This window comes from Nannobrachium achirus (genome assembly GCF_963921795.1).
Source record: "Nannobrachium achirus genome assembly, chromosome: 7".
NCBI lineage: Eukaryota > Metazoa > Chordata > Actinopteri > Myctophiformes > Myctophidae > Nannobrachium > Nannobrachium achirus.
The window spans coordinates 71,432,769-71,445,426 of record NC_137816.1 but is presented as its reverse complement, the minus strand read 5'-3'; the positions used below and the strand labels follow the sequence as shown (position 1 = coordinate 71,445,426).

At 35.3% G+C, this 12,658-nt stretch overlaps 1 protein-coding gene across 1 annotated transcript in view; it reads right to left on the bottom strand.

The window, feature by feature from the left end:
* The window catches only part of LOC308288961 (transient receptor potential cation channel subfamily M member 1-like), a gene marked incomplete at both ends in the record, with an annotated part of 88,908 nt that overhangs the window by 68,922 nt on the left and 7,328 nt on the right, over positions 1-12,658 (bottom strand). The window contains 3 exons of the mRNA XM_080730434.1: positions 535-595; positions 6,729-6,881; positions 11,551-11,767. Of these exons, the coding sequence (XP_080586560.1) occupies positions 535-595; positions 6,729-6,881; positions 11,551-11,767 (431 nt within the window). The remainder of the gene's footprint in view (positions 1-534; positions 596-6,728; positions 6,882-11,550; positions 11,768-12,658) is intronic.

Here is a 12,658-nt window from a genome sequence, read left to right as displayed (position 1 = left end):
ATGAATCACTCCTAACAGCCAATGACAGAAGAGATTTAGAAGGAGGAGTGTTCCTTCAACGCATCGCCCATGTGACGCATCACTCCTAGCAGCCAATAGAGGAAGAGAGTTAGATGACTCATTACGAACAGGCTTAGCCAATAGAGGGGGGGCGCATGCATAAAATGAATGGAAAATGGAGTGGCAAAGTGAGTTTAACGTTGTTTAATGCAATCATACAGGACTTTTCTGTTAGGATGTTTGGGCTGTCAAGACCAGAAAGTATCTCAACATCATGTCAAACACAAGCAAAAACTACAAAAAAAACTACTAAGACAAAGGCTAGAGCGATAAAAACAACTAGCAAAAGAAAAATAAGAAAACAAGAAAACATGATCCAGTAGTAACAGCAGCTTTAATCAGACCCTTCATTAATAATATATCATTATATTATAATTAATATTAAACCTACCAGTACCCTAACTCCTCCAGTGATCAGACCCTTCATTAATAATATATCATTAATATATTTATTATAATTAATATTAACCCTACCAGTACTGACTCCTCCAGTGAATATCCATGCTCCTGTAATAACAGCAGCTTTAATCAGACCCTTCATTAATTGCGACCGTAGGTCGCATTTACTATCAAACCCTGCACAAAGTGTAAGTCCGTCCGTCCGTCAGTCCGTCTGTCTGTCACACCTCACACGTCACACTCTTGCCCTGCTCATATCTCCGCAACCGTTGCCCCGATCCATGCCAAATTTTGCACACACGTTCCTTACCTGCCAAACTACAACCTCCAAGGACCCCCGGAGCTCCAGGGACCCCCAGGTCCCTGGGGGACCCCCAGATGTAAAAAATGACCAAATGTGCTAAACTGACCAAATGACCACCCCAACGGGGCTGCTCACGGGGAATTCCCGGGGACCACCCACTCCTGGTGCTCCAGAACGGATGCAAAAGTGGTGGCGCCCCCAGTGGAGGACCCCCTACACTGCAGCTCACATAAAATGCCGTAACTCCGGTTAGGAGCGACCGGGACAGCCGGGGCCGGTACCTATTCGTCCGCCTTGCCGGCGCGGAGACCCCACCCCTCATTTCTCACATGGCCCTCTTCTAGCGCCACCATGAGGCCGATTCTTGCAAAACACATTTTTGGACACTGCTCCTACAATTTTTGCCCTAAAATCACGCAAATCGGTACACAGTATGTCTACACTCATCCCATCAACATGAATCTCTCCCATATAGCGCCACCTCCAGGCCGATTTTTAAAAACACATTTTTGGACACTGCTCCTACAGATTTTGCCCTAAAATCACGAAAATCACTACACAGTATGTCTACACTCATGTCATCAACATGGATCAGGAAGATTTTGGCAAAACACATTTTTGCCCTATTTGTGGAGATAAGTGACCTACGGTCGCTTATCTCCCGATTAGGGAGCCTTACTGGTAATATAACGGGCTATACTTCTATAAACACGGCTACTATAAATATAAACTAGAAAATGTGCAATTTGGGAAATTGCGAGTGTGGTTGCCTGGCGCCCCCTATGGGTCGAAATGGAAATGCTTTTGGAGATTTGTTGAGTATACCACCCCCGACTAGTGGTTAAAATGTGGTGTTGACTGGATGTTTCGTTCCGGATTTATGGCTATTTTTGGCAAAACGGGCGCCTCTCGCTAACTTTGGAAGCCTGTTACGGACGAACGGTATGGACTATCGAAATATCGCTTGAATATGTTCATCGCATGGGTCCAGAGATCATGTGTACTGATTTTTGTGACATTTGGAGAAAATATGTAGGAAAAGGAGCAAAAAGTGTGTTTTGAAGAAAATTCAAAATGGCGGAAAATCTATCCTGACGCAAATGGGCGTGGCCTATATGAGGAGATGCGTCATGACCCAACGAATCCAGGGAAAAAATAAATTTAATTTTCCGACCTACGGTTCAAGAGTTAAAGGCCGAAACGTAAAGTCGGCTGTTATAGCGCCACCATGAGGCCAAATGATGTAATTATTTTTCAATTAATCCTTGTATGCATTTTGAACCTCCTCTCCAAGTTCTGAAACTGTAGCCCCTATGGTTTGCGAGAGAAAAATAATTGAACGTGAGTTTTTGCAATTCCCATTATAAGTCAATGGGGAAATTTAATTCACCAATAAATTAATATCAATTAAACTATACAACCTTTCTCTTAGCAAAACGATAGCACACGATTCCCGATGAAGCCGGTCGATTTGACATATGGCGCGAGTGTGTTGCGCAAAAACTGTGGGCGAAGAAAGCGGACAAACTTTTGGTTACCCTACAAGAATAAAGTTTCCCTAGAACTAGAAAATGTGCAATTTGTGAAATTGCGAGTGTGGTTGCCAGCCCCGCCCCGGCGCGAGCGGCGGGGATGCGCCTCCGGGACCCCGAGGAAAACGCAGGGGTCCGAGGGAGACGACGTCGGGACGGATAGCGTCGGGGCCGTGCGACGCGCGATTCGAAAAGGCGCCGTTGGGATCCTGCGTTCTTGATGTAAGGATACGGTTTCTTGTTTTAAAGAAATAGGCTCCTCCCACAAGTTTCACAAGGTGATTATGTTGTCACGTCGCTCCCGAGATCGTTTGTGTTTCGTTTTGAGAGGGTCGTTCCCCCTGAAAAACGCGTTTTGGCCTGAAACGGTTACGTTTTGCGCATTTGTGGCGCCCCCTAAGGGTCGAAGTGGAAATGCTTCTGGGGATTTGTTAAATATCCCACCTGCAACTTGTGTTTAAAATTTGGTGTTGACTGGATGTTTCGTTTGTGATTTATGGCTATTTTTGGCGAAACGGGCCCCTCTCGCTAACTTCGTAAGCCTGTTCCGGATGAACGGTATGGACTATCAAAATATCGCTTGAATATGTTTATCGCATGGGTCCAGAGATCATGTGTACCAATTTTTGTGACATTTGGAGAAAATATGTAGGAAAAGGAGCAAAAAGTGTGTTTTGAAGAAAATTCAAAATGGCGGAAAATCTATCCTGACGCAAATAGGCGTGGCCTGTATGGGGAGATGCGTCTTCACCCAAGGAATCCAGGGAAAAAGGAATTTTAATTTTCCGACCTACGGTTCAAGAGTTACAGGCCGAAACGTAAAGTGGGCTGTTATAGCGCCACCATGAGGCCAACTGACGATATTATTATTTTTTAATCCTTGATATCATTATAAACCTCCTCTCCAAATTTTAAAACTGTAGCCCCTATGGTTTGCGAGAAAAAAAAATTGAATGTGAGTTTTTTAGATTCCCATTATAAGTCAATGGGGAAAATTAATTCACTAATAAATTAATATCAATTAAACGATACCACTTTTCTCTTAGCAAAATGATAGCACACCATTCTCGATGAAGCCAGCAGACCCTTCATTAATAATATAACAGGCTATACTTCTATAAACACGACTACTATAAATATAATATAGTAATATTTTAGTTATTAACCCTACCAGTACTGACTCCTCCTGTGAAGATCCATGCTCCGGTAGTAACAGCAGCTTTAATCAGCCCCTTCATTAATAATATATCATTAACCAGTAAGACTCCCTAATCGGGAGATAAGCGACCGTTGGTCGCTTATCTCCGGCATGAGCAACTTATGTCTCCATATATGGAGATATGATGATACAATACACAAACGAGCCCTACAGTATAAAGGGGCAATTCTTGCCAGGAAAGAAGCATTTCTTCGACTCAGACCTTATCGCCAGGGTTGGCTTATAGCAGCTGTCGGTAGATAATGCCGGTCTTATATACTCATTGAAGTTGAATCTCCATATATGGAGATAACCTACGCATCACACTAAGTCTGACCTCACCAGCCCATATTTGGGCATGAGCAACTTATGTCTCCATATATGGAGATATGATGACATCACACAGTCCTCAGCCGATGATGTGGCGTGATGTCATACAATACACAAACGAGCCCTACAGTATAAAGGGGGTTGCTAAGGTGGTTGCTAACGTACACTAACAGACCAGCAACAACAGACTGTTGCCACAGCAACGTACACAAAGGTTTGTGTACACATGTGGTGTGATGTCATACTGATGCGGAGATATGAGCAGGGCAAAGGTGTGACGTGTGACCGACCGACCGACCGACCGACCGACCGACGGCCGGTGGAGGTTTTGATACTAAACTGCGACCTTACGGTCGCAATAATATATTATAATTAATATAAACCCACCAGTACTGACTCCTCCAGTGAAGATCCATGCTCCAGTAGTAACAGCAGCTTTAATCAGACCCTTCATTAATAATATATCATTATATTATAATTAATATTAACCCTACCAGTGCTGACTCCTCCAGTGAAGATCCATGCTCCAGTAGTAACAGCAGCTTTAATCAGACCCTTCATTAATAATATATTATAATTAATATTAACCCTACCAGTACTGACTCCTCCAGTGAAGATCCATGCCCCTGTAGTAACAGCAGCTTTAATCAGACCCTTCATTAATAATATAACGGGCTATACTTCTATAAACACGGCTACTATAAATATAAAATAGTAATGTTTTAGTTATTAAACCCACCAGTACTGACTCCTCCAGTGAAGATCCATGCTCCAGTAGTAACAGCAGCTTTAATCAGACCCTTCATTAATAATATATCGTTAATATATCATTAATAATTAATATAAACCCACCAGTACTGACTCCTCCAGTGAAGATCCATGCTCCGGTAGTAACAGCAGCTTTAATCAGCCCCTTCATTAATAATATATCATTAATAATATATCATTATATTATAATTAATATTAACCCTACCAGTACTGACTCCTCCAGTGAAGATCCATGCCCCTGTAGTAACAGCAGCTTTAATCAGACCCTTCATTAATAATATAACGGGCTATACTTCTATAAACACGGCTACTATAAATATAAAATAGTAATGTTTTAGTTATTAAACCCACCAGTACTGACTCCTCCAGTGAAGATCCATGCTCCAGTAGTAACAGCAGCTTTAATCAGACCCTTCATTAATAATATATCGTTAATATATCATTAATAATAATATATTATAATTAATATTAACCCTACCAGTACTGACTCCTCCAGTGAAGATCCATGCTCCAGTAGTAACAGCAGCTTTAATCAGACCCTTCATTAATAATATATCATTATATTATAATTAATATTAACCCTACCAGTACTGAGTCCTCCAGTGAAGATCCATGCTCCAGTAGTAACAGCAGCTTTAATCAAACCCTTCATTAATAATATATCATTAATAATATATTATAATATATTATAATTAATATTAACCCTACCAGTACTGACTCCTCCAGTGAAGATCCATGCTCCAGTAGTAACAGCAGCTTTAATCAGACCCTTCATTAATAATATATCATTATATTATAATTAATATTAACCCTACCAGTACTGAGTCCTCCAGTGAAGATCCATGCTCCAGTAGTAACAGCAGCTTTAATCAAACCCTTCATTAATAATATATCATTAATAATATATTATAATTAATATAAACCTACCAGTACTGACTCCTCCAGTAAAGATCCATGCTCCGGTAGTAACAGCAGCTTTAATCAGCCCCTTCATTAATAATATAACGGGCTATACTTCTATAAACACGGCTACTATAAATATAAAATAGTAATGTTTTAGTTATTAACCCTACCAGTACTGACTCCTCCAGTGAAGATCCATGCTCCAGTGGTAACAGCAGCTTTAATCAGCCCCTTCATACATTAATATAGTAATGTTTTAGTTATTAAACCTACCAGTACTGACTCCTCCAGTAAAGATCCATGCTCCAGTAGTAACAGCAGCTTTAATCAGCCCCTTCATTAATAATATATCCTTAATAATATATTATAATTAATATTAACCCTACCAGTACTGACTCCTCCAGTGAAGATCCATGCTCCTGTAGTAACAGCAGCTTTAATCAAACCCTTCATTAATAATATATCATTAATAATATATTATAATTAATATAAACCTACCAGTACTGACTCCTCCAGTGAAGATCCATGCTCCGGTGGTAACAGCAGCTTTAATCAGACCCTTCATTAATAATATAACGGGCTATACTTCTATAAACACGGCTACTATAAATATAAAATAGTAATGTTTTAGTTATTAAACCCACCAGTGCTGACTCCTCCAGTGAAGATCCATGCTCCTGTAGTAACAGCAGCTTTAATCAGACCCTTCATTAATAATATATTATAATTAATATAAACCTACCAGTACTGACTCCTCCTGTGAAGATCCATGCTCCTGTAGTAACAGCAGCTTTAATCAGGCCCTTCATTAATAATATATCATTAATAATATATTATAATTAATATAAACCTACCAGTACTGACTCCTCCAGTGAAGATCCATGCTCCAGTAGTAACAGCAGCTTTAATCAGACCCTTCATTAATAATATATCATTATATTATAATTAATATTAACCCTACCAGTGCTGACTCCTCCAGTGAAGATCCATGCTCCAGTAGTAACAGCAGCTTTAATCAGACCCTTCATTAATAATATATTATAATTAATATTAACCCTACCAGTACTGACTCCTCCAGTGAAGATCCATGCTCCTGTAGTAACAGCAGCTTTAATCAGGCCCTTCATTAATAATATATCATTAATAATATATTATAATTAATATTAACCCTACCAGTGCTGACTCCTCCAGTGAATATCCATGCTCCTGTAGTAACAGCAGCTTTAATCAGGCCCTTCCCAAACACCTGCTTGATCTTGGGCGGCAGCTCAAAGTTCTGCAGGCCTCCGTGGACGCTGATCAGCAGGGTTGGTAGTTCCAATCCCCACTCCTTCACCATGAGGTGCAGCAGGTTGTCTGGCTTGGAGTCGTAGGACAGACGGATGTACTGACGAGAGAACAACACATATGTATATATATTAGGGCTGGGATGCGATTAAAAAATGTAATCTAATTAATTACAGGCTCTGTGATTAATTAATCGCAATTAATCAGTTAAAGTCCCAGCCCTAATATATATGTAATTAAAGGGATATTTCACTTTAAAAAAAACTTTTGGTCATTTTACGGTCTAATCAGGCTTTTATGAACACGCTGAACAGTTTTTAATGTGCTTGATTCATTAGATATTTGATCTAAACGTTACCAGGCCCTCCAGGCCCAGGGCCTCTCCCCACACAAACCCATTGTAACTTCAAACTCCATTTTAACCATGATATATTCATTAAAAAACACACATTATTTTTTTCTGGTGACTCGTACTACCCTCCTAATACGTGAGCAGGCCGTGTTTTTTCGATAACTCTTTTCATTTATTTTTAATATATTTTTATTGTAATTCATTTTTTCCATTTTCTCAAATAATTATTAAAAATAAATGAAAAAAAGAGATTGAAAAAACACGGCCTGCTCACGTATTAGGAGGGTAAAATGAGTCACAAGAAAAAATAGTGTGTGTTTTTAATGAATCTATCATGGTTAAAATGGAGTTTGAAGTTACAATGGGTGTGTGTGGGGAGAGGCCCTGGGCCTGGAGGGCCTGGTAACATTTATATCAAATATCTAAATATTGAATCAAGCAAATTAAAAACTGTTCAGGGTGTTCATAAAAGCCTAATAATATAATTAGTCTTAGTTTTAGTCACCATAGCTTAGTTTTTATTTCGTTTTTATTTAGTTTTCTCCAGTGAAAAAAACACAGTCGACAAACATTTTTCGTCATAGTTTTAAGTCGACGAAATCAACACTGATTCTTCAGTCCGAGTGAATCTAAAAGGCAACTGGGTTAAGGCAGACCGAAGCTTGTGATTGGCTGCACGGAGGTGACGAAAGTCTGGGGGACGGAGACACACCTAAACCTAAACCTAAACCTAACCTTGACCCTGACCTCAATAAAACTAACGCTGGTGAATGCTAACCTGGTGAATGTTAAAGGACAACTTTGTTTTTTTACAACAAGGGTTCATATTTTAGATTGTAATTAGAGAAAAGAAAAAGTGAGTGTTAAAATGTTTTCATTTGCTTCATTCTATTGTTTTATCGCGTTTAAATGTGGGGCATGCGTACGCATGGGGGCATGCGTACAAGTGGCTAAATATGTATTTTTAGACACAATAAGAACAATAAGAACAATAAGAACAATAAGAACTAATGAACTAATAAACTAATAACCTAATGAACTAATGAACTAATAACCTAATGAACTAAGAAACTAATGAACTAATAAACTAATGAACTAATGAACTAATAACCTAATGAACTAATGAACTAATAACCTAATGAACTAATAACCTAATGAACTAATGAACTAATGAACTAATGAACTAAGAAACTAAGAAACTAATGAACTAATAACCTAATGAACTAATGAACTAATGAACTAATGAACTAATAACCTAATGAACTAAGAAACTAATGAACTAATAACCTAATGAACTAATGACCTAATAACCTAATGAACTAATGAACTAATAAACTAATGAACTAATGAACTAATGAACTAATAAACTAATGAACTAATAAACTAATGAACTAATGAACTAATGAACTAATAAACTAATAAACTAATGAACTAATGAACTAATGAACTAATAACCTAATGAACTAAGAAACTAAGAAACTAATAAACTAATAAACTAATGAACTAATGAACTAATAACCTAATGAACTAAGAAACTAATGAACTAATAACCTAATGAACTAATGACCTAATAACCTAATGAACTAATGAACTAATAACCTAATGAACTAATGAACTAATAAACTAATGAACTAATGAACTAATAACCTAATAAACTAATGAACTAATGAACTAATAAACTAATGAACTAATGAAACTAATAAACTAATGAACTAATGAACTAATAAACTAATGAACTAATGAACTAATGAACTAATAACCTAATGAACTAATAAACTAATAAACTAATGAACTAATGAACTAATGAACTAATAACCTAATGAACTAATGAACTAATAACCTAATGAACTAATAAACTAATAAACTAATGAACTAATAAACTAATGAACTAATGAACTAATAACCTAATAACCTAATGAACTAATAAACTAATAAACTAATAAACTAATGAACTAATGAACTAATAACCTAATGAACTAATGAACTAATAACCTAATGAACTAATAAACTAATAAACTAATGAACTAATGAACTAATAAACTAATGAACTAATGAACTAATAACCTAATGAACTAATGAACTAATAACCTAATGAACTAATGAACTAATGAACTAATAACCTAATGAACTAATAAACTAATGAACTAATGAACTAATGAACTAATAACCTAATAAACTAATGAACTAATAACCTAATAAACTAATGAACTAATAAACTAATAAACTAATGAACTAATGAACTAATAACCTAATGAACTAATGAACTAATAACCTAATAAACTAATGAACTAATAAACTAATGAACTAATGAACTAATGAACTAATAACCTAATGAACTAATGAACTAATGAACTAATAAACTAATAACCTAATGAACTAATAAACTAATGAACTAATGAACTAATAACCTAATGAACTAATGACTAATGAACTAATAACCTAATGAACTAATAAACTAATGAACTAATGAACTAATGAACTAATAAACTAATGAACTAATGACCTAATGAACTAATAAACTAATGAACTAATGAACTAATGAACTAATAACCTAATGAACTAATGAACTAATAAACTAATGAACTAATGAACTAATGAACTAATAAACTAATGAACTAATGAACTAATAAACTAATGAACTAATGAACTAATAAACTAATAACCTAATGAACTAATGAACTAATGAACTAATAACCTAATAACCTAATGAACTAATGAACTAATAACCTAATGAACTAATGAACTAATAACCTAATGAACTAATGAACTAATAACCTAATGAACTAATGAACTAATAACCTAATAAACTAATGAACTAATGAACTAATAACCTAATGAACTAATGAACTAATGAACTAATAGCCTAATGAACTAATGAACGAATGAACTAATAACCTAATGAACTAATGAACTAATAACCTAATGAACTAATGAACTAATAACCTAATGAACTAATGAACTAATGAACTAATAGCCTAATGAACTAATGAACTAATAACCTAATGAACTAATGAACTAATAAACTAATAAACTAATGAACTAATGAACTAATGAACTAATGAACTAATGAACTAATGAACTAATAACCTAATGAACTAATGAACTAATGAACTAATAACCTAATGAACTAATGAACTAATGAACTAATAAACTAATGAACTAATGAACTAATAACTAATAACCTAATGAACTAATAACCTAATGAACTAATGAACTAATAACCTAATGAACTAATGAACTAATGAACTAATAACCTAATGAACTAATGAACTAATGAACTAATAACCTAATGAACTAATGAACTAATGAACTAATAAACTAATGAACTAATGAACTAATAACTAATAACCTAATGAACTAATAACCTAATGAACTAATGAACTAATAACCTAATGAACTAATGAACTAATGAACTAATGAACTAATAACCTAATGAACTAATAACCTAATGAACTAATGAACTAATAAACTAATAACCTAATGAACTAATGAACTAATGAACTAATAAACTAATGAACTAATGAACTAATGAACTAATAACCTAATGAACTAATAACCTAATGAACTAATACACTAATGAACTAATAAACTAATGAACTAATGAACTAATGAACTAATAACCTAATAACCTAATAAACTAATAAACTAATGAACTAATGAACTAATAAACTAATAACCGAATGAACGAATGAACGAATGAACGAATAACCTAATGAACTAATAAACTAATAAACTAATAAACTAATAACCTAATGAACTAATGAACTAATGAACTAATAAACTAATGAACTAATGAACTAATGAACTAATAACCTAATGAACTAATAACCTAATGAACTAATACACTAATGAACTAATAAACTAATGAACTAATGAACTAATGAACTAATAACCTAATAACCTAATAAACTAATGAACTAATGAACTAATGAACTAATAAACTAATAACCGAATGAACGAATGAACGAATGAACGAATAACCTAATGAACTAATAAACTAATAAACTAATAACCTAATGAACTAATGAACTAATAAACTAATAAACTAATGAACTAATGAACTAATGAACTAATAACCTAATGAACTAATAACCTAATGAACTAATACACTAATGAACTAATAAACTAATGAACTAATGAACTAATGAACTAATAACCTAATAACCTAATAAACTAATAAACTAATGAACTAATGAACTAATAAACTAATAACCGAATGAACGAATGAACGAATGAACGAATAACCTAATGAACTAATAAACTAATAAACTAATAACCTAATGAACTAATGAACTAATAAACTAATAAACTAATGAACTAATGAACTAATGAACTAAAGAACTAAAGAACTAATGCACTAATGAACTAATTAATGAACTAATTAACTCATTAATGAACTCATTAACCCCGTCAGTACCATAGCCTTGTTGACGTGCCCTCCTCCCTGAAACTCCAGGGTGCCGTAGGCGTCGGTGGGCGTGGCCTGGGTGTGTCTGAGGGTGGACCAGCGCTCCTGAGAGGCGGGGTCTGCCGCTGGCCCCTCCCCCTTGGAGGCAGGGTCAGACCCAAGCCCCTCCTCCTTGGAGCCGGGGGGAGGGACCACGTGCTGCGACACCAGCTGACCACAGCTGCACCTGACCGAGAGATCACATGATCACTGTTAGACCAATAGAAGAAGAGATCACATGATCACAGTTAGACCAATAGAAGGAGAGATCACATGATCACCGTTAGACCAATAGAAGGAGAGATCACATGATCACCGTTAGACCAATAGAAGGAGAGATCACATGATCACCGTTAGACCAATAGAAGGAGAGATCACATGATCACCGTTAGACCAATAGAAGGAGAGATCACATGATCACCGTTAGACCAATAGAAGGAGAGATCACATGATCACCGTTAGACCAATAGAAGGAGAGATCAAATGAGCACAATTAAACCAATAGAACATACATGGGCAACTGGCGGCCCGGGGGCCACATGCGGCCCCCACCTTGACTTAATGCGGCCAGCAGGTTTAATACCAGAATACTGATATATTATTGATTTCAGCTGTTATAATTCCAAACATGACCTGCTTTAATTCCTTCAGTCTATATTAGTAGCTTAATGACTAGTATAGTAGTATTAAAATGTTTTTTTTCATGTCCAATGTATTTGTATTTAGATTCATAAATTTAACATGAGTATATAATTAAATGCCTTTGAAATTAAATCAAAATGTTATATTTTAGGATTCCAATTCAAAATGAACAAAAAATTATTCAGGATTCCAATTCAAAAGAAGCAACAAATAGCCAATCTTCAAGCTCAACTGTAGATATAGATATAGATATAGATATATACAGTAGATATAGATATAGATATATATATATAGATATAGATATAGATATAGATATAGATATATACAGTAGATATAGATATAGATATATAGATATAGATATAGATATAGCTATAGATATAGATATAGATATAGATATAGATATATACAGTAGATATATATATAGATATAGATATAG